General features: G+C 40.8%; 7 protein-coding genes and 1 long non-coding RNA gene across 8 annotated transcripts; 1 reads left to right on the top strand and 7 right to left on the bottom strand.

The window, feature by feature from the left end:
* Positions 1-3,950: 3,950 nt before the first annotated feature.
* Positions 3,951-4,567, bottom strand: LOC145695320 (uncharacterized). Its single transcript, XM_081772319.1, has 3 exons — positions 4,386-4,567; positions 4,224-4,277; positions 3,951-4,175 (listed from the first exon to the last, which is right to left on the bottom strand). Exons 1-3 carry the CDS (start codon positions 4,553-4,555, stop codon positions 4,061-4,063), a joined length of 339 nt encoding a protein of 112 aa, XP_081628445.1. The 5' UTR covers positions 4,556-4,567; the 3' UTR covers positions 3,951-4,060.
* A 249-nt stretch (positions 4,568-4,816) lies between these two features.
* Positions 4,817-5,223, bottom strand: LOC145695468 (uncharacterized). Its single transcript, XR_014133735.1, has 3 exons — positions 5,140-5,223; positions 4,996-5,066; positions 4,817-4,955 (listed from the first exon to the last, which is right to left on the bottom strand). It is a non-coding gene; the product is annotated as an uncharacterized LOC145695468 (long non-coding RNA).
* A 54-nt stretch (positions 5,224-5,277) lies between these two features.
* LOC145711397 (uncharacterized) lies at positions 5,278-6,307 on the bottom strand. Its single transcript, XM_081789103.1, has 5 exons — positions 6,259-6,307; positions 6,081-6,221; positions 5,923-6,042; positions 5,779-5,882; positions 5,278-5,625 (listed from the first exon to the last, which is right to left on the bottom strand). The coding sequence occupies exons 1-5, from the start codon at positions 6,297-6,299 to the stop codon at positions 5,459-5,461; spliced, it is 573 nt and encodes a 190-aa protein (XP_081645229.1). The 5' UTR covers positions 6,300-6,307; the 3' UTR covers positions 5,278-5,458.
* Positions 6,308-6,361: 54 nt separating this feature from the next.
* On the bottom strand, positions 6,362-7,079 carry LOC145704061 (uncharacterized). Its single transcript, XM_081781494.1, has 3 exons — positions 7,068-7,079; positions 6,550-6,919; positions 6,362-6,507 (listed from the first exon to the last, which is right to left on the bottom strand). Exons 1-3 carry the CDS (start codon positions 7,077-7,079, stop codon positions 6,362-6,364), a joined length of 528 nt encoding a protein of 175 aa, XP_081637620.1.
* A 257-nt stretch (positions 7,080-7,336) lies between these two features.
* On the bottom strand, positions 7,337-9,639 carry LOC145698746 (D-alanine--D-alanyl carrier protein ligase-like). Its single transcript, XM_081775967.1, has 9 exons — positions 9,543-9,639; positions 9,304-9,385; positions 9,144-9,255; positions 8,283-9,000; positions 8,138-8,243; positions 7,927-8,098; positions 7,825-7,878; positions 7,660-7,745; positions 7,337-7,609 (listed from the first exon to the last, which is right to left on the bottom strand). The coding sequence occupies exons 1-9, from the start codon at positions 9,595-9,597 to the stop codon at positions 7,354-7,356; spliced, it is 1,641 nt and encodes a 546-aa protein (XP_081632093.1). The 5' UTR covers positions 9,598-9,639; the 3' UTR covers positions 7,337-7,353.
* Positions 9,640-10,489: 850 nt separating this feature from the next.
* LOC145696459 (sodium-coupled monocarboxylate transporter 1-like) lies at positions 10,490-12,852 on the top strand. Its single transcript, XM_081773505.1, has 6 exons — positions 10,490-10,613; positions 10,654-11,252; positions 11,592-12,186; positions 12,229-12,437; positions 12,480-12,685; positions 12,726-12,852. The coding sequence occupies exons 1-6, from the start codon at positions 10,538-10,540 to the stop codon at positions 12,742-12,744; spliced, it is 1,704 nt and encodes a 567-aa protein (XP_081629631.1). The 5' UTR covers positions 10,490-10,537; the 3' UTR covers positions 12,745-12,852.
* A 4,560-nt stretch (positions 12,853-17,412) lies between these two features.
* On the bottom strand, positions 17,413-19,357 carry LOC145707741 (uncharacterized). The gene has a single exon (XM_081785350.1). The coding sequence runs from the start codon at positions 19,326-19,328 to the stop codon at positions 17,565-17,567; it is 1,764 nt and encodes a 587-aa protein (XP_081641476.1). The 5' UTR covers positions 19,329-19,357; the 3' UTR covers positions 17,413-17,564.
* A 5,150-nt stretch (positions 19,358-24,507) lies between these two features.
* On the bottom strand, positions 24,508-26,138 carry LOC145702132 (uncharacterized). The gene is made up of 8 exons (XM_081779343.1): positions 26,038-26,138; positions 25,791-25,988; positions 25,610-25,731; positions 25,437-25,570; positions 25,165-25,391; positions 24,994-25,122; positions 24,891-24,947; positions 24,508-24,815 (listed from the first exon to the last, which is right to left on the bottom strand). Exons 1-8 carry the CDS (start codon positions 26,097-26,099, stop codon positions 24,608-24,610), a joined length of 1,137 nt encoding a protein of 378 aa, XP_081635469.1. The 5' UTR covers positions 26,100-26,138; the 3' UTR covers positions 24,508-24,607.
* Between the last annotated feature and the right edge of the window lie 16 nt (positions 26,139-26,154).

The raw sequence follows: 26,154 nt of genomic DNA, 5'->3' as shown, positions 1-26,154 counted from the left end.
AAGTCCCTTAAATTGGGTCATCAAAGCAAAAAATATGTCGCTGCCAAATTTTTTCAAAGTATATTTTTTGGGGCAAAATAAGCTGAAGTCATTGTTTTTGTGGCTTTTATGACATTTTTGAAAGAGGGAACCATATAATGAAATGGAAATTACTTCAGTTTGCGGCAAAACTGGTTGAAATCAAGGTAATTGATACCATTTTTGGCTCTCAGCTAACCGAAAAAGCTTACTAATCTCAGAAAGTCCCTTAAATTGGATTTTTTTCTGCCGCTGATTTTCGGCATTTTGAGCCAAAAAGTCCCTTATCTTGGTGTCCCTTATTTTGGACTCCGACTGTACCGTTCGACTCGGTTTGAGACGGCGGTGAAGATGGCACTAACAGTTAAAAAGTGATTTTTTGGCCTGAAAAAATTTTTCGAAAATCATCTGGGACCAGGGATCGAACCTGGGACCTCCTACTCATGAGTCGAGTGCTTTACCACTAAGCTATCCAACTATTTGTTACTATGCCATACATTTCATTACGATTCACCGGAATATTACACTTTAGATACCCCTTTGTTAACCCGCGTTAGTTTTTTTGCATGCAATTGATTCGATTTAAGATTTTTCCTGATAATGGAACGCAGAGCTCAGTGTAACTCTTGTCAAGCTTTCCCACGATGGGTCCTACTCTTTCCCATGTCGATATGTCTTCTTTTAGAGAGCTTCGAACGACAGACGTAGAAATAGACTTATTCGGTGCTTCGAAATTGAGTTCAGCTTCATTGTTGTCAAAGGCAACACTGAAGATTTTCTCAATTTTGTCAATAGCACTTGTGTAATCAGATGAGTCCAGCACTTCGTTTTGATAAAGATTATAAAAGCAGGGAAAGTCCATTTCTGGACAAGATTCATCATTTTCATCAATATTCTTGCATCGGTTGAAAATCGCTTTTGCCGCCTCATCCAAATGATTAACCGGCTCGTAAAGAAGTAGCCATGCTGTTTTCCAGTCGCAAAGAATAAAAACTGCAAGATTCATCCAAGCCACCCGCCTATGATAGCCATCATGAATCTGAGTTCCGATGCAAAATCCGGGAGTTCCAGCATCCAATCGAGCTTCTCGAACGCGATATTTGCTTCCTTTCCGTATGTACCCCATCTTTCTGAATCCTTGATTGACCGCTTGTGTTCCAGTATCCCAGCATAAACCAAAATCAATGATTCTAGGTACCATTTCTCCATCATCGTCAACAAGAACGATATTTTCCAATTTCATGTCATAATGAGCAATGCCGATTGAATGAAGATAACTCCATCCTTTTAAAATTCCTTTTAGAATATTCTTCCTCTCGTCGATATCAATGTCATCCCGCTGAAGATATTTATATAAGCTGATTTCGCCTCTTTCCATAATCGTTATCCACCCTTAATAGAGTTGCAAATATTCTGAGCTAAGTAAGCTGAGCCGTCTGAGAGAGCTGAGCAGGCGCTCAGCTCAGCTCAGACAATTATCACTCAGCTCAGCTCAGCTCAATGATTTAAGGACAAGCCTTGCTTAGCCCAGCTCAGCTAGGACTTACTTACTAGTAAAAATACAGTAGAAAACAGCTTAGCTCGACCAGCTCACCTCAGCTCTAAGAGGAGTCTGTTCTGGTAAGCTCAGCTAAGCTCCATTGACGTGCTTTTTTTAAGGTTACTGTATTTATTTCTCCCACTTACTTCTTTGAACACACAGAACACCATATATATTTGGTATCAGTGCAAAAAATCTAGAAACTTGACCGTAACCGATTCTCAAAAATCACTCCCGGTTACGATTCTAGAGCCGGAAATGTAAAAATCATGAGCTTACGGTACCTATAGAACCCCTAGACAATGGCATATCAAATTGAGTCTTGCGTCATTTTAGAGTTGTCTGTGATATAATAAAGGTAAGATGAGCTTTTTTTAATCGGTTCTAGAGGCAAAAACTGATAAAATTCAAAAATCAGAAGTTGCTATATCACAAAATTTCATCAGGTACTGGCTCTAGAATCGACAAAGAGCTCATTTAGCCTTTATTATATCACAGACAAATCTAAAATGACGCAAGACTCAATTTGATATGCCATTGTCTAGGGGTTCTATAGGTACCGTAAGCTCATGATTTTTACATTTCCGGCTCTAGAATCGTAACCGGGAGTGATTTTTGAGAATCGGTTATGGTCAAGTTTCTAGATTTTTTGCACTGATTCCAAATATATATGGTGTTCTGGGTATTCAAAGTAGTAAGTGGGAGAAATAAATACAGTAACCTTAAAAAAAGCACGTCATTGAAAAATGTCTGCTCAGCTCAGCTAAATGACCTCTGAAAAGGGCAGCTCTGCTCAGCTCATTGAAATTTTCACTCTGGTCAGCTTAGCTCAGCTCAGCAGAAAAAAATTAATATTTGCAACTCTGTTCCTAAACAGTCCGTTTTCTCCTTTTCTTTACTGTAAAAAAGCTCGATGTTGGCGAAATGCTTGATGACATTATCATGCCTCGGCATGGTCTCATCTTCGTCCTCTTCAAAAGGCTTCGTTCTCTCGAATTCCTCATGAAAGTTGATCTCACAGTGGATCTTATCCTTCGGCAAATCCTCTGTAAAAAGTGCTTGGTCGAAGCATTGCACTCTAATCGCCACTTCTTCCTCCTTAAATTTTTGAAACAATAAAATCGCTTCGCCGCCTTCATTTCTTTTAATCAGTCCGTCTAGTTTCCATTCGTCATTTTCGTCCTCCAAGTCTGATCTTTTCAAAATTTCAAGTTTTGTATCGTCTTTTCGCGGTCTTTTTCTTAGATTCGTTTCCTTATCTTCTTTTCTTTTTGAATTTTTCTCAAGAATTTTTTTCTCAAGCTGCCTTTTTTCCTCAAAAATTTGATCAGCTAGTTCTTTTTGATATGTTGAAAGTTGAAAATATTCTATCCAGTTTTCATTTTTCAAATAAAAATTGTCACTTGCAGGTTTGAGACCAATTTTATCCCATTTCAACGCATAATCATCGTCATCAAAAATTTGGCGATCGACTGATGAAATAAATCGATCCTTAGCTGTTCTATTTGTTGTTCGTTTTAATTTCGGGAGGAATCCTTCAAGCCATTTTTCAATATCTTCTTTTTCAATCTCCATTTTTCTCTGAAAAAAGGGAAAATGCGCGTTTGTTCACGCTGAAATTATGTGGCGACGATATTTACTTTTCTCTTTATCGTTTCGCTTGTATTTACTTTTATGGTTCAATATTTTTGAGTTGAGTTGCCTTTTTTGGATGATCAGTTTCTCCAAAACGATAAAAATGGATAAAAAAGATCGTAAATAAGGGAAAATGAATACTCTTTATGGTCGTTTGGTTATTTATTATTGCGCGGCAGAACAATATACGTAGTCTGAGAAGACATTCGTCTTTTATTCAGATTCGAAGTTCGTTGGAGTTTCTTTTTTGAGATCTTCGCCTGCAGTTTTTCATCGGCATGAGCTTCAAATTCTTTTTCAAGGATCTCTACACTTGGATTTTCAATTGAAGAAATAGACTTCTCAGTGTTCTCTGTCTTCTCAGTCTTGTTCCTTTGGTTTCTAAGGGGCTCCGGAAATTTTGCAATTTCTTCTGAATCTAAATTCTCACGAAGTGAAAGCCCAATTTTGAGGGTTCCAGCTTAGAAAAGGCTTTTTAAATACCAGGAGCTCTTTATCAAGAAAAAAATCTTTTCAGAGCCTTTCCTAAAGCAAGTGAAACACAAACTGTCTTCGCATCAAAACCGAGCGGCATTTTTTACTTTTCTCTTTTTTTTTTTGCAATAAGTGATTGAGCACTTTGTCACGAGTGACCTCTCTTTTTTGTTTCAACTGCATACAAAGTGGGGAAAAGAAACTGCCGGAAGCGATATTTGTGCCTTTTCTAGAGCTCACAAAGCATGTGACTTTCTGAACGTTCAAAGAATGCCCTTTACATTTCGAGTATTTCAAGTTTTTTTCGTTTTGTATTAATAACACAGTATTATTCCTGCACAAAAGAGGGACGGCTAATCTAAATTTATCTTGACAGTTCGCAAAAGAACTTTTTTATGCACAGCCGCATTTGGTAATGACGAGAATTTGATCATTCGATTTTCCGCTCGGGTGATTTTCGTAGCCAAACTGAGTTGGGATGCATTCTTTTGACCTCGGAGAGCTTCTTCTAGATAAAGAATTATCTAGAGAATATAAAAAGGGGAAAAGCTCTTACCCAGAGCGGATGAAAAGCTTGCCATTGGGATCGCATGTTCGAAGATTCAGAAACCTTAATATTATTTTTTTAATGATCAATTTGGAGTTAAATTTCATTCTAAGCGTGATTCTAAAGTAAAATTATGACCAGAAAAATTATCGACGAGAAGCAGAAACTAACCATTGTCCCTGAAGATGATACTGAGGCCGAGGTTCAACTGGGCACTTGCAGCCATTCTTTTGTTCAACCAAAGACCTTGGAGGCCGCTGGAATCGAGATTGCAGGTCGATTCGGGTTCCCGCGGAATATCCCGCAAGAAACAGAAGAATACGCGATCCAGAAAGCTTCATTGGTCCTATGAGCCTATCCCGACGAAGAAGGAAGAGAAAGATATGGAGCAAATGATTTGTAGACGCGATTATATATCGAAGGATTTTCTGGTCCAGGGCGTTCTGTGGCGCCCTGATTCTGTAATTATGATCAAATCTGAGAGAAAAGTGGTGTAATCCAGCAAGATTTAAGCTACTAGATTCACTACTAGACCACTGGATAAAAGCTTTTTCATTATGCCACAGTGTTTATTAGCAAATTGTTGGAAGGAATATCTGAAGATGTCAGCTCTTCTCGGATGATGATCGGAGCCGGTCGAGAGCCGAGTTTTTTGTTGAAGCTCTTTTTCAAAAGTGTTGAGCTTTCTTCGATCGCGTTCAGCGGGTATGTTGATGGGGAGGGAGTAAATCGCTTGTTAGGCTGAAAAACGGTTGAGATAAATTTCATTCGTTTTTGTTACCTTGAATCTGATCAGCTTGGAAAACTCCCCACCAGTCGGTCTTTCAGAATTGATCAAGTAATCAGCAGGTCCTAAAATAGAGATATAAACTTCAAAAACGAGAAGAATAAAAGAAGAAGATTCTAGAGTCTAGAATAACTCTACCTGGGACATCATCAGAAGCTGGAAAAATATTTTTTCTTGAGACTGAAGATGAGAAAGCTTTCTTCTTTCTTCCTTTGATCACCTTTAGAAAAAGATTTACCGTTAATAAATTATGATTATTTAATTACTTGCCTCAGATTTTATTGAATGATAGTCAACCGAATAGCTAGTCGGTGGCGGAGCATCAGATTTCATTGAATAGAATCGATTTGAAAGGGATGAAAAAGAGCTTGATCCTGTTGTGATTTGCTTCGGTTTTGCCTTTCCAATGTCATATGCTCCTGGCCCAGGGCTAGAGTCGAAATCGGAAGGGGTACTTTTATAAGAAACTTTGCCTCGGAATATCATTCGTCGATTTCGATCGAGCATAAGAATAAGTTCGCTCAGAATTGCTGCCGAAGCCGCCCTTGATTGTTTTCGACCGTATCGCATCCCGAATAGAAGCGAGAGAAAACGAGTTTGCTGGAGGATTGTACGTAGCCGGACCTAAAATTGAGTCCTGTAAAAAATCAGTGTTCCTTGAAGCGTTTCAAAAATGAACCTCAAAAAGATTAGCTTTAGAGGACAGATAGCGCAATAGTGTTTTTGAGTAGCCGGTTTTTAATTACATAAAATCTCCTCAAAAGAATATTTTCTCACCGAGGTCGCGAGAGGTAAAATTCGGCCTGAATCGAACCGAGGAGCTGTCGAATGGTGCTTTGTCAGCATTTTGTCGGAATGAAGTTTTTTCTTCAAGAAGTGATCTGAAAAAGAGTTCGCTCTGAATCAAGCCCAAAAGAAAACCTGTGATCATATGAGCCAACAGGAGGATTTTCGGGAATCTTTGCCTTGAACCGATCGAGTTTTGAGTGAAAAGCTGATGAAGGGCAGTCGACTGTAACTTTGTCCCCGAACCTCTCAAGCCTTCAAATGATAGACTATTATTATTCTTCGAAACAAACTTGTATTTTGATGGAGCAGGACTTTCAGCAGTTTTTTCTGCGAAGCGAGGTTGTTTTCCAAAAGTTGGTTTGAAGACGACTTGAGTGATGTCATCCTCATCTTCTTCTTCTTCTGGTATTCCAGGAGTTGACATATTGATTCTTAGACGTTCATAAAAATATACAGAACATGAGTTACCGGAACTGAGGGTTCTTTTCTAGAATTCTTGATTCGGACATTTTCGACCATCTTGAGCCTTGAGCCTCTCGAAGTGAGTGCAATTTCGGCGAGTAATATGCTTTCAGAGATTTTCCTTACTGCAAGAAAAAGGGGGTTTCGAGTCAAATGAAAAGCCCTTGCCTGGACCAAGAGTCTGATCTTTCCTCGGTGGTGGCTGTTGTTTTATCATTGATGGAGAGATGACTTCGTATCCGAAGCTATAGTTCGCTAAAAATTTTTCTTCCCAAAGTCCTATTTAATTCATAAGACCTGTAGGAATACTCGGCGGATCAACAGTCGCCTTGAACACAACCCCAATCTTTTTCACCTCTTTTTTCGTCGCTGACTTTTCAATTTTCTTCGCGATAAGCGTTTCATCGCTGAAATACGCATCTGGCGCCGGCGAGTTTTCAACAGAGCCTGTGTAAGCGAGTCGAGGGCCGTTTTGAAAAGCGATCTTGCCGCCCGGAATCTTGTCGAATTGGGATTTGGGAAGGTAAGTCCCAGGCCCGGGGCTGAAGGTTGGAGCGAGCAGGGCGGAAGTTCGCTCGGAGGAAATGCCGAACGAAGCATTTGACTTTCCTTTTATTTTCTTACTCGGTTTCGATTTATGAAAATACAAACTCGATGTTAGATTGATCTTATCAAGTATTATTAAAACATGAGCTCAACCATGAAAGAACATTAACTTGCTCTGATTTACCCCCTTCAAAGAAATACAAGCAATCATCTTTACGACAATACGACTATTTAACTCAAGAAATCAAGACCGTATTCCTTTCGTTTACCATCCAAGTCATATTTTCCCGGACCAACTTCAGCTGGAGTTGAACCAATTGAAAAATCGCATTCTCTTTTTTCTCTGTTTCGAGTTTTTAATACATGAATTCGATGAAATTTCTAATTTAGGTGGTAACCCTCTCCTGTCAAACATTATTTATAGAAAGTGGTCGATTCTGGACAAAGGCCGATTTCAAGGGTCTTGAGACAATGGACCCAGATTGATTTCTGCTGACTTTTGCAAGCTAGAAGTCTTGTTAAGAGTCTTTTTTGTTCATGCTTTTATTCGTTTTTTTATTCAGGAATATATTTTGCAGCGAGCAATTTCTTGTCGAATTTTCCATTTTCAAGCACTTTGAAAGGTTCCCGAACAAAAACGACGTTTGGCTTTTCTTTTGTCAGGAGAAGAATATCGTCTTCCACGTGCTTCATGACCTTGTCATCATCAGCTTCGTCGCAGTAGACGATGTAGTAGATGTCGTCGTAAGCATTCTTATTTCGCCTTGCGAGGGCGATGACGGATTTGACGAATTCGCCAGCTTTGTACATTCTGAAATAGTCCTTGTTGTCTCCAAGAAAAAAAAGAGAGGGGCAATTTACCGGTCTTCGAGCTCGACGGAGTTGGATTTCTTCGTGTTGACGAGGACGATTTGCTCCTTCAATCGACCAAGGACGACCACGCGGTTCTCCTCTTCGAAGGGTTGAAACGAATTTGGTCTCAATTTTCATCATCAAAATCATCATTTAAAATGAGTCATTTTGAACCCTTCCTGTTAAATATCCCTCATCACCCATCGCGTACCACTCTCCTTGCTCCGGCTAAAAAGAACCCTCAAGTGAATCATGATCAGAAAAGACAATCCCTACGTAGCCGACATATCCAAGCATCAGATCCGGCGATTTTACAAAGATCTCCCCAACTTCTCCAGCAGGAAGGGCCTTTCCTTCCGAGTCTCGAACTTGACACTCGTAGCCCGGGTTCGACACGAAAATACCATCGGTGCTTTCGATCAACTCATCGGGTTCCAGAAGCCCGGTTCTAGAATTTTCAGCGAAGGACTTTGAGAAGAGGGCTTACCGGAAGAGGAAGGGACCCATTTCAGTGGCGCCATAAATCTTGAGAACATGGCATTTTCGACCATTTTGCGCGGCAGCGAAATTCGCACGAACTCGTCGAATATGTTCTATCAAAGAAATGACTTCTTATCAGAAAAATTCTCTACCTGCTGTGATTTTCGCTCCGCCAGCGACAAAAAGAGAAACAGTCGGCAGCTCAATATCTTTCAACTCTTGCGACTCGGAGATTTCGATGATCTTCGGAACATATCCCCAAATTCCACCGCATTTTTCAACGGCGACTGCAGAAAGAGACGATTTGAGATCTTTTTGGTCGCAAACGAGAATGTTTCTTCGCATGTGAGGGCCTTCCATCATCATGCTAATCAAAAGGACCATGATGTGTCCGACGAAATTGCCGAAAGCAGCGACGTTTTTGATGTGGCCCATGACGTTTGGAAGATCAGCGCCGAATTTCGCTGCGAGTTTTGGCATATCTTCCGGGCCAGCTGGATTTGTCGCCCAGACGAGATTCGCAGAAGGCGTGGAGTTTCTCATTTTGATGATTTTTGGAATTCCCGTGCTTCCCGAAGTCGTTGTGTAAAAACCAATGTCGTTGAAGACAATGTTTTCGTCGATGAATTTCTCGATCTTTTCCCTCGCTTCGTTGTCTTCTTCAGCTTCGACCTTGGTGACTTTCGCTTCAGAGATGAGTTTGAACTCGCTGGAGCCGAAGGAGAAGATGTCCTTGACGCCGTGGTTGAGCGTGATGTCGGACCGGAGAGATGATTCATCGAGGAAGATGGCTTCGGCGTTGATTCGCTCGATGAAGGAGAATCTATCCGGCTCGGCGGAATCAAGGACGATCATTCGATTTTTTGTCATCTTTTTTTGGCTTTTTTCGTGAAAAAAAATCCGATTCGGGAAAAAAGACCACCGTCAGCGCGGATTAAAACGGTTTAAGAAAAGTTCAACTTTCATTTTTCAAAAATGATTTTGAATAAAAGGGAAAACAACAAAAGCCGTACCAGCATCGCCAAAACAAGAGCCGTTGAAGTAATTGTGAAGCCACCCACCAAGGCGACTTCGCGGTCCACGATTCCATTTTTTATGAGGTGCGCGGCGATTTTCACCGCTTCTCTGAAAAATGCGAAATTGTTACCCTAATCAATCTCATTTAGAATCTACTTGTCAACGTCTCCGAGATTGTATTGGCTCAGCTTTCCACGGAAAACGAAGCTGATTTTTTGGGCCGAAAAAGTTTCGTCCTAAAAAGGAGTTTTCTTTTGCCTTTTTTTTGAAAATTTCAAAAACGAAATTTTTATTAAAAAAATCCAAAAAACATAATCTCTAGAATAAAATTTTCTAGAAATTTCGCGATAAATTCGAGCAGCTTTTTTTTTCTAGAAAAAGAAAACTCCTTCCCTTGATATTTTCCAAAAAGGCCTTTCCCACCGGCTTTCTCGGATCATTCTCTGTCATTTTATAAAATTGGGGATATTTCGCCTTCGTATCAGAAATCGATCTGCTGATTTGATTTTGCTTCTTTCGGTTTTGTGGTGTTGATCTCTGGCGCCAAATTTAAAATTTTCTATCTTTTTTTTTACGACAGGGTTTTTCCTGATAATTGATCAATGATCATCCATAATCGGGGGAAGGAACTTAATGTCAAAAAGGCTTTTATCTGGACATTTTTCTGACAAACTTTTTTTAAAAATCATGATTGATGAAGAAATTTTGTCTTATTTTTCATCTTGAAATAGAAAGTTTCCTACATTTTTACCGAAGTTGCTTTTTGTTTCTTTTTTTCGGGAAAATATAAAAGTAATTCCTCAGAAAAATATTTTTTATAAGCGATATTCGGGCGCCCTTGGATAGTCGCCGAATGTCGTCAAATGTCGCCGAATGTCGCCGAATGTCGTCAAATGTCGCCGAATGTCGCCGAATATCGCTGAATGTCGCTTAATGTCGTTAAATGTCGCCGAATGTCGCTGAATGTTTCGGAATGTCGCCGAATATCGCTGAATGTCGCCGAATGTCGTCAAATGTCGCCGAATGTCGCTGAATGTCGCGAAATGTCGCCTAATATCGCTGAATGTTGCCGAGTATTGCTGAATGTCGCTTAATGTCATTGAATGTCGCGGAATTTCGATTAATGTCACTCTATTTTTTTGACCCAAATTTTGAAAACAAACTGTTCTTCATTTTAACATGATCCGTTTTGCCAGCAAAATGTAACAACTGCCGTCTGAGCGACATTTCTTGAGTTCATCTCGATTATTGACGAAAGCGTGCACTGTTTACCGATGAACAGGAACCGCAAACGGCAGTCCTTATCCAAAATTTGCTGATCAAATAGTTCCTGCTTTGATGAAATTGCCCATTTTCAGCGAAGAGCTCATTTTTTCCAGATTTATAAGAGATGGAACTTGAAGAGCCTTTTCAAGCTCCTGCTTCTTGTGAGGGGCAGGAAGGGACGATTTCGAAGTTTACTTCAGGTAAAGTTGTTTGAGGAGGTTTTTCTTATGTAAATTCGAGCTTTTCAAACTGGCGACTACGTTGTCCTCGGAGTCGTTCTCGCGTTCTCCGCCTGCATCGGCCTTTTCTTCGCCTTCAAAGATCGCAAAAAGTCCAACGATGTTTACCTCATGGGCGGCAGGGAAGTCAGTCCTTATCCAATCGCTCTTTCTTTGGCGACAACCTTCTTTTCATCCATCACGATTCTCGGAACGCCTATCGAGTTTTATCGCTTTGGAACGATGTTTTTCTACTTTTCGATTACGTATTTGATTTGCTGTATTTTGGCCGCGGAGTTTTTCGGCCCAATGTACAAGAAATTCAACCTGACGTCGATGTACGAATATTTGGAGCTCCGATACAATCGATTCGTCCGACTCGTCGCTACAGCCGAATTCATCGTTCAAACCATCTTCTACGTCGGCGTCGTTATTTACACCCCTGCCCTAGCGCTTGAAGCCGTGAGTGGTCTCAATGTCTGGGCAGGAGTTTGGCTAACCGGTGGAGTTTGCATCTTTTACACTGCGCTCGGAGGGTTAAAAGCGGTCGTCTGGACGGATTCTTTTCAGATTTTGTGCATGTTTGGAGGCCTTATTGCTATTATTGCCAAAGGATTTTCGGTAAGTGATTTTTATAATAAGGGTTCTTATAAAAAATAAGCTGTAAATCGAGAAGGCGCTTGCGGCTTCCAGTCAAAAAATAATTTGAGCCGCGCTCATTTTTCTCATTATACTCGAAGGCTTCGAGTCGAAGCCGCTTTATTTCCAAGATGGAAATTTAATCCAAAACTTTTTAGTCATATTATATGACTCATATTCTATGACTCATAGACTATGAGTCAATAATTTTATTCGTATGATATGAGTCATTTAATATGAGTCATAATAAATGAGTCATATAATATGAGTCATATAATATGACTCATATTATATAAGAACTGAGAAGATCATCTTTTATAGTTTCATGGCGGATACGACGAAATGATTACCGAATGGAGAGAAGGCGGCAGAAACGTTTGGGACGATTTCTCATTCGACCCTCGAGTTCGCCATACTTTTTGGTCAATTGTCATTGGCGGCGTATTGGGAAATTGGGGCAACAGTTTTTGCACTTCTCAGGCTTTTGTCCAGAGAATGCTCGCGACAAAGAACGTAAAAGACATGCGAAAGGCGATTTATACTTGCTGGATTTTTGCGACGAGCATGCAATGTGTTGTTGCCCTCTTTGCCGGGATCGTTGCGTTTTCGTACTTCAAATGCTGCGACCCGGAAAAAGCTGGTTTCGTCGAACGAAAAGACTCGCTTCTGCCATATTTGACGGTCGAAATCTTCCAAGACTATCCGGGAGTCGCGGGGCTCTACGTCGCCGGCGCGTTTTCCGGAACATTGAGCACGGCCTCCTCGGGGATCAATTCGATGAGCACCTGTTTTGTCACCGATTTTTTGCAGCCGTACTTTAGTTTGAGCGAAAGAACTTGGGGGATATTATCGAAAGTTTTCGCGCTTCTCATTGGCTTGCTTTGCATCGCTTTTGCTTATATCGCGGATAACCTTGGTAATCATCATGATTTCTAGTTCACGATTCATCGAATTCTAGGCGGAGTCTTGCAAGCTGCAATGTCGATAAATTCCATGCTTGGGGGTCCAACCACGGCTCTCTTTGTTCTTTCATTTTTCAACCCTTGGGTTGGCTCGGCGACAGCAGTCATTTCATATCTCTTTGGGATCGGAATTGCGGTGTGGGTTTTTATTGGGTCAAAAATTTATCCACCTGGACCGGAGTTTACTAAACCAATGCATCTTGAAGTGAGCAATTTTACCCTTTATGAAAATGAAAAATTTCAATAGATTTCTGGCTGCAATATAACAAACTATGAGCCCTGCATTGCTGATCCTAACACTGGCGAGTTTCCGTCAGTACCTTGGTGCGACGCTCCAGTCGATGATAATCGACCCGGAATCGCAAGTCTCTACGAAGTCTCCTACATGTGGCTCGGAGCTATTGGCTTTTTCACGACAGTCATCATAGGTTGTTTACTTTCTCTTATCCCAAGGTATGTTTTTGTTGTCAAAATAGACTATAACCCGCTGGAGGCTCCGACCAAAAGGCTGAATGAAGGCGTTTTGCACCCATTTGTGGAAAAACGATATCGAGGAGCCCAGTATATTCCTAAAGAAGAAACCGTCAAAAATCAAGAAGAAAGGACTGAAAAGCTTTGAATTTGAATCATTTATTTAAAAAATAAATAAACAAAGAATTTATCTCTTTGTGAACCATCTTCTTGGAGTGTTCGCCATGTTGATAAAAAGTCTAAAATAATAAAATCAAGGATGATCGGTGCAAGTTAATTTGACTCACAATGGTACTTCTTCGCACTGATTGCATATTATTTCATATTCAAGAGGCGTTGGCTCTCGCTCCAGACGAGCAACTGCATCTGAGTTTACGGATATATTGAGGGTTTAAAATTAAAAAACGTACTTCTTTCGCAATTAAAATACAGCTGGTGCGCAAGATCCGCCAAATCATCTCTCTTAATCGCAGCAAAATTTGAAGCCGCCAATTTTTCTTTTGTAAAAAGTAAAAATAGAGCGAAGAAGAAGAGAAATCGCATTTTGTGGTTTCTACTGTGTTACCGTTTTCTTAGAGAAAGCGTGGCCAATCTGAGTGGAATAAATAGGATTATTAACGAGTTCTCAATATTTATCTGGCTGAAAGCGGATCGGACAGAAAATGATTCAAAAGAAAGAATCATCGAAAAAATACTCTTGGCCATATTTTAATTATCGAGGTACCCACACTTAAGTTTAAGCATTGCTACTTAAAACACAGTATTACAATCAAGAAAATGACCTTAATTAAAGATTGACATGTTTGCATTGCGACGATTATTTTTTAATTTGCGGATAAATTTTAAATCCGAGCGACGGAGATTTCCTCTTTTCCTGCCTTTTTTTCAACAAGAACTGCCGTTTTTGACAATGAGTGACAAAGATAGTGGATCCACGAAAGAGAAGCTTTTACGGTTTGAAATCAAGGAGTAGAATTGTGGGGAGGTGTCTGGAACCGACATAAAATTGCGACAAATTTCGCGTTGAAATTTTCAACCAATCATAAGCCTGGATTCGACTTACCAGCCAATCAGCAGCCGAGTAGCGGCCCACGCAAAATTTGTCGAAATTTTTTTGTCGGTTCCAGACACCATCCCAGAATTTTTCGTTTCATTTTGATTTTAGCGACGGAGAAGAAGAAAAACTCGAGAAAGAGAGTCTCTATGTCAATGCTTATCAAAGAGATAATGTTTCTTGTATGAAACGGATTGAGAAAAAGAACCCTCTTAATTTCGCTTTAAAACGCCTCGAAATCCGCTCTAATAGTCGCAGCTGACACCAGTCGCCCCTCGCAGCCCAGCATACTCCTTTTCCGGCTCAGAACGTGAATTATCCGATGGCGAATTTCGCTCTAGAGCTCGCTCAATGTCGCACGTGGTTTCAGAAAGAGTTTGAAATCAGCTTAAAAGTCACAGATTGCCGCATGTTTCTCTATTTTTACCCTTGTTTCTTTGTTTGGTTTATTGGGGTACATGTAATGCATAATGGCCCGACCTACATCCGCAAGAGGGCGCGCGGAAAAAGAGGTGGAAGAGCGGAAATGAGGTTGAAGAGCGCTCTGAGCATGGCGCCGGAGGAGAGAGCGCAGAGGAGCGCAAAGGGAGAACCTCCATGAATAGGGCTTCCGTATAAAAAAACAAAATTTTAACTGGGCTGACCGAATTGTTTGAAATTCGGGGAGGGAATGTTTTTTTAGTGGAGAAAAATTTTCATCATGAAAAAAAAATTTTTATCCACGCACGTGATTGTTAAAATGAGAAAACTGATTTTCTCGTCTCGTCCCTTGTCGATTTTTTTTATTTTTAGATATGTGAAAGGGCATACTCAAAAACCAAGATTTCCTAAAAAAAATTAATTGCATATGCAAGAAAACATCTAAAATAAGATTTTATATTGATATTAAGATTTTATTGTTTAAAAAAAGTCCTCCGGAGGACTTTTGCTGGAAGAAGCTTTTATGAAGAAGACATGGAAAAATTAAAAATAATTTAACAAATCAATCAACAATAATAATGTATATTTATAAAAACAAAATGCTATCATGTGACCTCCGGAGGACCTCTGGGAGATCTCCGGAGGACTTTTGGTGGAAGACATAAAGAAGAAAAATTAAGAATAAAGAAGAATGTCAATCTACGTCTCAGCCCCATTCCATGATTTTTAAATTTAAGGGGCTTGACGGCCCTTCGGGCCGTTTCAGCCCCGTTCCATGATTTTTAAATTTAAGGGGCTTGACGGCCCTTCGGGCCGTTTCAGCCCCGTTCCATGATTTTTAAATTTAAGGGGCTTGACGGCCCTTCGGGCCGTTTCAGCCCCGTTCCATGATTTTTAAATTTAAGGGGCTTGACGGCCCTTCGGGCCGTTTCAGCCCCGTTCCATGATTTTTAAATTTAAGGGGCTTGACGGCCCTTCGGGCCGTTTCAGCCCCGTTCCATGATTTTTAAATTTAAGGGGCTTGACGGCCCTTCGGGCCGTTTCAGCCCCGTTCCATGATTTTTAAATTTAAGGGGCTTGACGGCCCTTCGGGCCGTTTCAGCCCCGTTCCATGATTTTTAAATTTAAGGGGCTTGACGGCCCTTCGGGCCGTTTCAGCCCCGTTCCATGATTTTTAAATTTAAGGGCTTGACGGCCCTTCGGGCCGTTTCAGCCCCGTTCCATGATTTTTAAATTTAAGGGGCTTGACGGCCCTTCGGGCCGTTTCAGCCCCGTTCCATGATTTTTAAATTTAAGGGGCTTGACGGCCCTTCGGGCCGTTTCAGCCCCGTTCCATGATTTTTAAATTCAAGGGGCTTGACAAAGGCCTGGAACTCTGAGTTGATCAATATCAGTTATGTCCCCAACCCCACCCACACCCATGATTATTAAAATTCAATTTGTCCTTGTTTATTTGCAAATTATGGTTTTTGCGTTAAATATTGAAATATTATATATTTTTGAAAAATTTAATTCTATGTCTTCTTTTAAAAAGTTTCTTCCAGCAAAAGTCCTCCGGAGGACTTTTTAACAATAACAAAGTTAATTTTTTACTAAAAGTTACTATTTCTGATAATATAAATGGCCAGTCAAAAATTTTTTTAAGAAATATTATGTTTTTGATGTTTCTCTATAACATATCAAAAAATAAAAAAAATCGACAAGTGACAACGCACAAATGAAAAATCACCATTTTTATTTATATAATTTTGATATATAACATTATTTTTTTTTATTTCTTTTGCCCCTGAAAACCTTTTCTTATATTGATTTATCCCTCCCATAATTATTTAAGGAAACAATGAACGGAATCAGAAACACTTTTTTATACGGAAGCCCTATCCATGAATTACTCAGCGGGTGGGCAAGTAAGGAAGGGAGCGCGAAGCCGCCTAATCCCAGCGTGAAGTGTGTCAATCTCTGTTCAAACACCGCCATCATTTCTGACTGCGGAGTACCCCCCGTAGGAGCAAAATTTCGCTGGACTGATTTTTCGCGCATATTTTTATGAAGTTATTTATAAACTAGAAAAACTTTTCCAGAGTGAAATTTCGCGCTGAATCTAAATATAGAGTCAAAAACACTTACTTTCGATGATAACATTTATTTTCAATTTTTTTTTTGCACAGATAAAGTAGAGAAGCAGTAGAAAATTAGTGGGAAATAACAGGGAAAGAAAAAGAGGAGAAAGTGCGATGTTTTTTGTAAGGCTTGGACGGATCTGGAGGAGAGAGAATGTCTCCAATCTTGAGTGCGATCTCAAGACAATTCGACTTAACTGAGCGACAGAATACTTTTCCCGTCGCTTAGAAATTCCAACGTCATCCGAAATTACATCCGTTGTTCTAAAGAGGGACTTAAGATTCGACTTGAGATTCGTGTAGTACGGCCTTGGCTTCGGGTTCTTCACTCCTTCCGTCACAAACTTGCAGTATTTCCCTTTGGTATTTCCCTTCAATCTTCTGTCCGTACTGCAGATAAAAAGCGTAGCTTTCTGGTTTTGCTCCTGGGCCGATGTGAAAAATGATAGGTTTATCTTTGGTTCCCGCATCTTCAGGTATACGATCAACTTTGTCTTTTAATTCCGTAAAATCCATGTTCTGTGTGCGAAGAGCTTTCTTCTGATATATATATGTCCCATAGAAACAACGCCATCACTCCTACTCGCCTCTAGAATTGATACTAAAGTTGATACTAGCATGGGTAGAACAAAAATATCCCGTCCGCCCCTGCTGCGCTCACTCCCAGGTGTTACGCTCGCTTAGCGTATTTGGGGTTTATCGCCAACTCATCAGCTCTCCCTGGACTCGCCAAGTTCGGAGGATTCAGAGTCCTCCGCGCACCTGTCGCCCTCATGCGGGAGTAGGTCGGGCCATTGTGCTCGACATCCGGTTTATTTTTTCAGAGAAATCTGATGTTGTAAAACTCAAAATTCAGAAGTAAAGAAGTGCCAGGAAAATGCAAAGCACAAGGCGCAAATGAGGCTGATGATTCAAGTGATTCTCGGAGTTACTTCGCTGGCGATTTTTGCGGTGGTTTATCTTGTTCTCAAGGGAATTTTGCTCTCAAAAGGATCGGCGCTCTTGTATTTTCAAGATTAATCTTATAAAATAGAATTAATTCTTCGCGATAAAAGATAGCTAGGCATCGAAAGAGCTCTTTCATAAGAAGTCGATGAAGAACAAGTCAGGTAAAAATCCTTATCACAAACTATCCAGATTGAAAATTTATTTAAGATCGAACGATGTAAGAAACGACTCTGAAATATTTGCCTTTCAAGGATAACTTTTCGAATAAATATAAGTTACGTCAAAGCAATATTTATTTTATTTTCCAATAACAAGAGAATTACTGTTTTTTGGATGAATTTTCACTTTGAGTCTGAGAAATAGGATCTTGAACAGACACAGGCTGCAATGGTGAAGCAGGATCTTGAGATGAATCTGTTGATGTCGCAGGTGATTCCGTTGAAGGTTCAGCCGATGAAATGACAGGATCACTCGAAGTTGATTGAGAAGTAACAACAGTCGGTTGAGCTTCTTGAGCCGCATCTATTGATGTCTGAGTTTCTGGCGCTTTTTCGGTCGACGGCTGAGTCTTTTGAGTTGTCTCTGTCGAAGGCTGAGTTTCGGTCGATTGCTCAATCTCTGGAGCAGTTTCGTTCGATGGCTTAGTCTCTGGATCGGTTTCAGTCGGTGGCTCAGTCTCTGAAGCAGTTGCGGTCGATGACTGGCTTTCCGTCGACGGCTGTGCCTCGGTCGAAGGCTCAGTCACTGGAGCGGCTTCGGTTAAAAGCTCAGTTTTGGTCGATGGCTCAGTCTCCGGAGCGGCTCCGGTAGAAGGCACAGTTTCGATAGAAGGCACAGTTTCGGTCGAAGGCTTGATTTCGGTCGAGGGCTCAGTTTCTGGAGCGGCTTCCGTCGATGGCTCAGTCACTGGAGCATCTTCGGTCGTAGGCTCAATTTCGGGAGAAGTTTCGGTCGATGGCTCAGTCACTGGAGTAGTGTCGGTCGAAGGCTCAGTTTCCGGAGTGGCTTCGGTCAAAGGCTCAATTTCGGTCGAGGTCTTAATTTCTGGAGCAGCTTCGATCGTAGGCTCAGTTTCTGGAGCAGCTTCCGTCGATGGCTCAGTCACTGGAGTAGCGTCGGTCGAAGGCTCAGTTTCCTCAGCAGCTTCGGTCGAAGGCTCAGTTTCGATCGAAGGCTCAGTTTCTGGAGCGGCTTCGGTCGATGGCTTAGTTTCTTGAGCCGTTTCGGTTGAAGGCTCAGTTTCTGGAGCAGTTTCGGTCCAAGGCTCCGTTTCGATCAGTGGCTCTGATTCTGGAGCAGTCTCGGTCGCAGGCTCAGTCTCAGAAGCAGTTTCGGTCGATGGCTCCGCTTCGGTCGATGGCTCAGTTTCAGGAGGAGATTCGGTCGAAGGGTCCGCTTCAGTCGATGCTTCGGTCTCAGGAGCAATTTCGATGGAAGGCTGAGCTTCGGTCGATGGCTTTGACTCCGGAGCAGTCTCGGTCGCAGGCTGAGTCTCAGAAGCAGTTTCGGTCGATGGCTGACCTTCGGTCGATTGCTCTGATTCTGGAGCAGTCTCCGTCGCAGGCTCAGTCTCTTGAGCAGTGTCGGTCGGAGGCTCTGCCTTAGGAGCAGCTTCGGTCGAAGGCTCCGCTTCGGTTGATGCTTCGGTCATAGGAGCAGTTTCGGTCGATGGCTCTGACTCTGGAGCAGTTTCGGGCGCAGGCTTAGTCTCGAGAGAAGCTTCGGTCGATGGCTCCGCTTCGGTCGATGCTTCGGTCATAGGAGCAGTTTCGGTCGAAGGCTCCGCTTCGGTCGATTCTTCGGTCCCAGGAGCAATATCGGTCGATGGCTCAGTCTCGGGAGCGTTTTCGGTCGTAGGCTGATTTTCAGCAGAAATTTTGGTTGACGTCTCCGTTGTTGACTCATTTTCTTCTGAAGGTTTAGTTGCTGGTGTTGGATCGTTTTTTGGTTCAAGTGTCTCTGTTTCTAGTTTTTCTGGTTCATGAATACTGCCATCATCAGTCACAACAATCTCTTTTCCATTCACACCAAGGGTTTTCAGCAAACTGACCAAGCTCTCATTCAGCGCAAGGATGCGATCCATTTTGGCTTCTTCAAAATCTAGACTTTTCAATAAAATCTCTTTTGTAAGATATCTATGATAGATAATCTGTCTTTTACCTTTTTCGAAGCAAAACTCAGACTGAGAAACACAACGTTGATGGGTTTCCTTTATATGGTTTTTATGAGGCGTTGCCGTCAGAACTTGCTCCATCGTCTCATCAGCTTTTTTATGTTTTTTATGCTTTATTTGTTATTTAGTTATTGAGTTCGATATTTTTGGAATGTTTTTTGTCGTAGATAATTTATCGCTTAGGTTGCGGTCCCTTTAATAGAAACCCTGCTATATTTCTTATATTTCTAATTATAGAATTTTAATAATAGGCCTTAAATTGTAAGGCTTTTTAAAAAGTGGTCACTTTCCGAATCGAGATTATGGTTTACGGAGCTCTTGTTGTATTTTTTACCTATTTTTTCCTCCTTTACTATCATTCGGTTATTTTTGAAGAGGGTCTCTTCTCATTATATTTTGACTGTTAGAGTGTTGTAAGAGATCCTAAGCAAGAGTATTTGTCATCGTTGAGGGACGATCATGATTCGGAAACAAGGATGAAATTCACTTTTGGCGAGAAAGAATTTGATGCTGATCCGGGCGAATGTAAGTCAACGACCTTAACTGACCTAAGCAAACTCTTGACTCGAGAGGCGCTTTGATGCTTAGGTTGACCTTGAGAATGCTCATTTAATGCCTTTGAAAAGCTGGGTAGCAATAAAATTTATTGCTCCCGCTTTCAAGAGACGATATTTTTATGACGAGCATTTTCCGGCTGAAATGATTTGAGAGTTGCTTTCAATATCTATACCCTCAGATTAGGGCATTATTGGAGTGGGCATAAATCTTGGTTGTGTATTTTTGGTGAATGAAGAAAAGGTTGTTTATGTTAAGATCAGAAACAATTCCCTTTCAGAATAAAATGACGACACCCTCATTAGAAATTTTTAGCAGATAAGCGACCGAATTCTCACAGCCTTATAAAGACAATTCTTACTTGCCAATCGACGGATCGTTCTTCCAGGCAGATGAAGATATTCTCAAAGGTTAGACATCAAACACAATCTGTATGTGACATAGTCTATGTCACATAGAAGATTATTTTCAGAGCAAAACCTGACCCATCGTGCAGATTACGTTTCGAACTTCTTCAATATCGCCCTCGACATAGCATTTTTGAACCATTCTGGCGATATTCCTCAAATTTATGACACAAAACTCAAAGGATTCTCGATTGAAAAGAAGAATACTTCTGCTGCAAGATGCTGGTCTGTAAAATAATATTCGTCGAAGACAATATAAAAATTCAGCTATGATCCTGAAGAAATAAAGCGCAGTTTTTTGGAAGAGGAAATGACAAAAATTTATATTCCTGATTGCTTCGGCGATATTCTTACACTCTATATCGACTTCACGGATCCGCCAGATTTCTACACGAGCTATGATTGGGAAAAAGCAGTTTTCGATGGACCTACCGATAAAGATCAAGCTTTTGTGAACTTCTTTCATTTATTGTCTGCTCGAGAAGAAAACGGGTACGACTCTTTTACCGTAGAGAGGGGCTATCATTCGAGCCTATCATTTGAGCCATTAAATATCTCAAGAATCTGGGCTAGGGGTTAAGTTTAGGGACTGGGAAATGTTAAGTGGGGTCCGGGGGGGGGCGAAGCCCTCTGGTTTACTTAGGCCTTAGGGGGGGTCCCGGGGGGGCTTGGTTAGGATTCGGCTTAGGCGCAGCTCGAATGATAAACCCTACTACCTCTTTGACAGTTATTTTCATAATGAAATTCAGCCTAAATAAGTTCGCAGATGAATCCTGTCCGGAATATTACAGCGCACAGAATAAGACTTTTCTGAAACTCGTTCGTAACCTGATTTACGTCTGAAATCAAGACTCTTGACTTTTATCTATCTTTTCTTTTCAAATTGAAGACGTGGCTTTCTTTTCTATTGCAAATTCTAAAAATGGAACACCTTCTTTTGTTTCTTTCCTTCTATTTTAAGAAATGTATATCAGTCCGTTGACCAAAAGACTTACCTTCAGTACGTGCTTTCCAAATCGAGACATGGTTTACGGAGCTCTTATTGTATTTGTTTCCTACTTTTTGCTCGTCTTTTACCATGCCGCCATTCTCGGGAAGGGTCCTTTTAAATTAAACTTTATTGAAGAATAAGAACAAGAGACCTTTGCCAAGAATATTTGACAAATCTCAAATTTGATGCTGAAGACTCAGAAGTCCGGAGAAAATTTACTTTTGATGAGAAGGAATTCGATGGAGATCCCGGCGAATGTAAGCCAATAGCCTCAACTGACCTTAGCAAAAGGGCGCTTTGATGCTCACCTTAACTTTGGGAACATCTGTTTTATAGTTTTTATAGTCTGGGTTCGTTAAGTAATGAAATTAATTGCTCCGGCTTTTTGGCCGCGCTGGCCGTTTCTTCTCGACAAAATATATTAAGCTGATCAGTTTAACGATTGTTTGTCAAAAAAAAAATTTTAAGGCATAATTGGCGTCGGCATCAATCTTGGCTGTGTCTTTTTGGTGAATGAAGGGAGGGTTATTAAAACATAGAAATATCCTTATTCTTATCTTTATTTCCGACTACAATCATTAAGGACCCACCCCCGTCAACTATTTTTCCAAAAAAATCGAAAATTTCAAAACAGCCATATTTCGGCTTCTTAGTGTCCCTGGAAGCTTAATAGAGTAAGAAAACTTGTCCGGAGCAATTTTAGACCAATAAAAATCTAAAATTTTACCGAAATATGGACTTTTTCGCCAATTTTCGGCTAAAAGTCCAATTTTCAAACACGATTTTGAGGGTGTTAGAGACGAGATAGACCCCCAAAAAATAAAGCCATAAAATCGTTTTTTGAGCTGTAGAATCTATTTCCGGGGTCAAAATTTTGAAATTCCGAAAAAAGATTTTTCGAAAATTGTTGACGGGGGTCCTTAAATAACCAAATAAAGACCACTCATACTCGCCGATTAACAGCTCTTTTATCCGTACAAACAATGATATTTCAAAAGGTTTGGTATTGAAAAAATAAAACTTCGCAAATTTTCAGAACAAAAAATGACATTTCGTACGAAAAATGTTTCAAGCTTCTTCGAAATCGCCCTTGACAAAGTATTTTTAAATCTTTCCGACGACGTTACACAGATTTTCGAGACAAAACTCAAAGGATTCTCGATTGGGAAGAAAAATGTTCCAACTGCCAAGTGCTGGTTTGAAAAACAGGAATCAGAAATGATCAGCAAAAAAATTTAGCTACGATCCTCAAGAAACATGGCTCAGTGCTCTAGAAGAAACGCCAACGCAAATTTATGTTCCTGATTGCTTCGGAGACATACTTACTCTCTTCATTGGCTTCAAGGATCTACCGGATTTCTACACCAGCTTTGACTGGAGTAAAGCAGATTTAACCGACGGAAATAACGGCAAAGATCACGCTTTTGCCAATTTTTTCCATTCATTTTATGATCGGGACGAAAACAGGTAGGTCTCGGCGAAATATTTTGTTGGAAAAAAAATTTTAGCATGTACGAATTTGCGAAAGAATCGTGTCCGGAAGATTTCAGCGCCAGCAATACAACATTTTTGAAGCTTATAAATAATAAAGTTATCTTTGTCTGAAAGAAAGCAAAAATATTATTTTCAGAAGTCATCTTTTCTTAGTCAAGTCTCGAAAAAGTCTAAAAAAATGTAACGTGGTAAAAAGTAGGGCATATTTATGATGAAAATAACCATTTAATTATCTTATGATTTACAAAGTGACATCGCGTCAGTTAAACCAAAACAAATATAAAACTTAAAAAGACTTATCCGTCTTTTTTGTACGCTCATTTCAGTCAAAAATTATCAATCGAAGCAAAAATGTTATGGGGAAGTAAGCCAATCTTCTTTTTTATAAGAGAGATATTGTTTTTAGAGAATCGTTTCCACCCAAGAATTGAGGCTCAGCGAGCGCGACCTGGAACAAATAGCATTTGGGGTTCGAAAACATATGGTTTTGGTAAAAATCGCGAAGTGAGCAGTAAGCGAGCAGGAAATTTTCAAAACACCCGAATTTAAATTTAGAATAAATTTGCGAAAATTTGAAAAGAACCGAGTTTTCAACCGCGGTCTTTTTGGTCTTCTTATCGCTTCTCGAAAATGGGTAATGAGACATCAACTCTCTCGTCAACCACAACTTCAACTTCAAAAACCACCACCACCACAACTACATCGACGACGACAACTGCCGAGCCAACGACCACTTTTGAAACAACGACTTGGTTCGACGATTTGACCGATGTGAAGTGTGGATTCTGCAAGAGTCGATTTTGCACTGCTGTTAGCAATTTCGCTCAGTTTTCGGATCATTTGCTCGACGGAGATCACGTGATTGACATCAAATTCCCAAGTAAGCAATTCCATTTGTTTTCCCCAAAAACATCATAATTAAGATGGCTGGGGAATCGACAGTAACTGGTTTCTAGAGCTGTATCTTTCCGGAAATCTTGAGCCGCTGGGAGTCAAGGGTGGAATCAAGAATGGGTACATTTTGGACCAATCGGAATTGCAAACTGCTCTACGAGTCTGTCTAGCAGACGAGTATGAGAATGCAGGAAAGATTTTTATGAAACTGAACGGAGGAATGCCCTGGATTGAAGAGACTCTTCTGTGCAATTGTAGAGAAAAGTCGACTACAGAAGGTCTCACTTCTTCGGCAACAACGACAGAAGCCACCACAACAAAATCGATCCAAAATCCTTCGGCTTCGACAACAAACGATATGAAGACAACAATAACGACAAAAATAATGGCGACAACAGAATTTCAAACAAGAACGCAGCCAGAAACAGAAAACACCACAACAGACTCTCCAAGTCAGCAAACGACAACAACGTTTTGGACAAGATCCGCTCCAAAGAAAATTCTAACGAAAGAAATTCATCCAACCAGCACCGAATCATTTTCAACATCGCCCTCCAAACCGGCGCCAACGACAACGGAGGCCGAAACCACTTCCCAAGAAAGCACAACCTGGACAACCTCAACGCCATATTTCCAGCCAACAACGAGTTATTATTTTACAACTCGAAATATATTGCGCTGGTACAAAAGGCATTCAAAATGGCGGCATTTCTTGAACTGAAAAATAAAGTGAGAATTTTTTTAAATAAAAAGTTTTATTACAAAAAATCAGATTCGATTAACACATGACTAGGCAGTTCAGTGGCTCCTTATTTTAAATAATTCTTCAATAAAGTCGAATCTTCGAATTATTGCTTGAAGTGCTGATGCGCCCACTCGAGCAGATCATTCATTTCTTGATCCTCGGTCATGTCTCGTGCAGTGACAAAGGAAGTTCCAGCGACGGATCGAGGACTAACCACGGTTTCTCGCCGAGCTTGAGCGGTCGGAGAAGCGCGGGAAGAGGCGCGGGAATTTCGTTTCGGGGAAATTCGTTTGAATCCCGCGGAGGGGCCTTTTGAAGCTTCAGAAAAGTGAGTTTTTCCGAAAACTCGGTTTTGATGTTGTGTGTTTATATTTTGAAGCTTTCCTAGATTTTTATTCAAAACTGTCGATGAGTCACCTGATTGAACAATACTTCTTGGTCTCCTGAATTAAAAATTTTGTTTTCATACATCGAGTTACTGTAGCTAACGTTTGTTCGCAGACTTGACATGTTCCATCAGCGCATTTATGATCCTCGGAATCCGACGAGTCCCAATCGTTCAGTCCAATTTGCGAGTCACGTGCTCCAATGACCATCAAATCTTCCGACGTCAAATCACTAGAACTCTTTCTAGAAAACAGCAAAACTGAATAAACCTACGAGTCGGAGACATGGAACATTTCAGCAACGCCATCGACAAAGATCTCCTTGAAAGTCGTATTTCGCACAATGCGGTGGAAGTTCGATTCTTCGGGAATAACTCCAGCCGCGCTCAGGCCGGTCAGCGTTCCGAGAAGAATTTGTCGAGGGAGATTGAGGACCATGAAGACAGCCATGAGAACCATTCGGAGGATGTAGTAGATGAACTTCGCCATCATCTTTGTCGTCTAGAATTTTCTTTTTAACAAGTTTTCAATTAAACAAATTCCTACGCTGATGATGTTCTTGACAAATCCAACCAAATTGACGGCGACTGCTGAAGCTCCTGTCGCCGCAGCTGCTCCTGTTGCTCCAAGAGCCTTCTTCTGCTTGGCGAATTCTACCTCTGTTATTCTCCGGCCGGAAACTGAAGAATAAATGACCGAAGACGACAACGGTTACTCACCATCTTCATCGGAAGATTCTTCATTGAGTTGCATTTGCATTGTCTTGACGAGTTTCTGACCAACCGTTTTTGTCTTCAAATATGGAATTTGGTCCGCGATGTAGTCTTTTAAAACCATGGCTTTTCCGGGCTAGAATTTTCTTCCTGAAAAATGCTAGAATGCGCTCTAGCCCTTTTTCCTAAGATGAGACGGCCAAGATTGAAGAGAACGTAGAAGACATCAGTGCCAACGCTTTCCACGACGTACTCTCTGGCTTGATCGAAAATTCCTTTTCTTGAGTTTTTGACACTCAGCCAGGTAAAGGTCTTGAAAGTCCGACGCTCGTAGGAGGGGTTGATCAGTTCGGAAGGGAAGAGATTCGAGAGAAATGAAAATACACTAAAAAATTTTTTTTCTGAATTTATTTTTTCGATCATTTTCAACTTACACGAGAAATAAAATCAGCTTGAGAGGGGAAAAAATCTTCTTGCTGCGAAGTCGTCCGCGCATTTTGAAGTCTTTTTTTTAAATGACGCTTTGGCCTTCAAAATTTGAAAAACAAAAA

Source organism: Oikopleura dioica, chromosome 1, assembly GCF_907165135.1.
Source record: "Oikopleura dioica chromosome 1, OKI2018_I68_1.0, whole genome shotgun sequence".
Lineage (NCBI taxonomy): Eukaryota > Metazoa > Chordata > Appendicularia > Copelata > Oikopleuridae > Oikopleura > Oikopleura dioica.
This window is presented reverse-complemented; position numbering and strand designations above follow the sequence as displayed.

Excerpts from the sequence above, each read along its gene's own strand:
- LOC145695320 (XM_081772319.1), bottom strand. The coding sequence starts at position 4,555 with ATGAAGCTTTCTGGATCGCGTATTCTTCTGTTTCTTGCGGGATATTCC. Across the intron at positions 4,278-4,385 it reads TATCATCTTCAGGGACAATG|GTTTCTGAATCTTCGAACAT; the intron begins GTTAGTTTCTGC and ends AATAATATTAAG. Across the intron at positions 4,176-4,223 it reads AAGCTTTTCATCCGCTCTGG|AAGAAGCTCTCCGAGGTCAA; the intron begins GTAAGAGCTTTT and ends TTCTTTATCTAG.
- LOC145711397 (XM_081789103.1), bottom strand. The coding sequence starts at position 6,299 with ATGTCCGAATCAAGAATTCTAGAAAAGAACCCTCAGTTCCG. Across the intron at positions 6,222-6,258 it reads GAAAAGAACCCTCAGTTCCG|AATCAATATGTCAACTCCTG; the intron begins GTAACTCATGTT and ends TGAACGTCTAAG. Across the intron at positions 5,883-5,922 it reads GTTGGCTCATATGATCACAG|ATCACTTCTTGAAGAAAAAA; the intron begins GTTTTCTTTTGG and ends ACTCTTTTTCAG.
- LOC145704061 (XM_081781494.1), bottom strand. Across the intron at positions 6,508-6,549 it reads TCCGCCGAGTATTCCTACAG|CGAACTATAGCTTCGGATAC; the intron begins GTCTTATGAATT and ends AAAAATTTTTAG.
- LOC145698746 (XM_081775967.1), bottom strand. The coding sequence starts at position 9,597 with ATGACAGAGAATGATCCGAGAAAGCCGGTGGGAAAGGCCTTTTTGGAA. Across the intron at positions 8,099-8,137 it reads ATGGGTCCCTTCCTCTTCCG|AACCGGGCTTCTGGAACCCG; the intron begins GTAAGCCCTCTT and ends TGAAAATTCTAG. Across the intron at positions 7,879-7,926 it reads TGCTTGGATATGTCGGCTAC|CCGGAGCAAGGAGAGTGGTA; the intron begins GTAGGGATTGTC and ends GGTTCTTTTTAG.
- LOC145696459 (XM_081773505.1), top strand. The coding sequence starts at position 10,538 with ATGGAACTTGAAGAGCCTTTTCAAGCTCCTGCTTCTTGTGAGGGGCAG. Across the intron at positions 10,614-10,653 it reads GATTTCGAAGTTTACTTCAG|CTTTTCAAACTGGCGACTAC; the intron begins GTAAAGTTGTTT and ends TGTAAATTCGAG. Across the intron at positions 12,438-12,479 it reads CTAAACCAATGCATCTTGAA|ATTTCTGGCTGCAATATAAC; the intron begins GTGAGCAATTTT and ends AAATTTCAATAG.
- LOC145707741 (XM_081785350.1), bottom strand. The coding sequence starts at position 19,328 with ATGGATCGCATCCTTGCGCTGAATGAGAGCTTGGTCAGTTTGCTGAAA.
- LOC145702132 (XM_081779343.1), bottom strand. The coding sequence starts at position 26,099 with ATGCGCGGACGACTTCGCAGCAAGAAGATTTTTTCCCCTCTCAAGCTG. Across the intron at positions 25,732-25,790 it reads AATCTTGGCCGTCTCATCTT|AGCCATGGTTTTAAAAGACT; the intron begins AGGAAAAAGGGC and ends CTAGCCCGGAAA. Across the intron at positions 25,571-25,609 it reads AGAATCTTCCGATGAAGATG|TTTCCGGCCGGAGAATAACA; the intron begins GTGAGTAACCGT and ends TTTATTCTTCAG.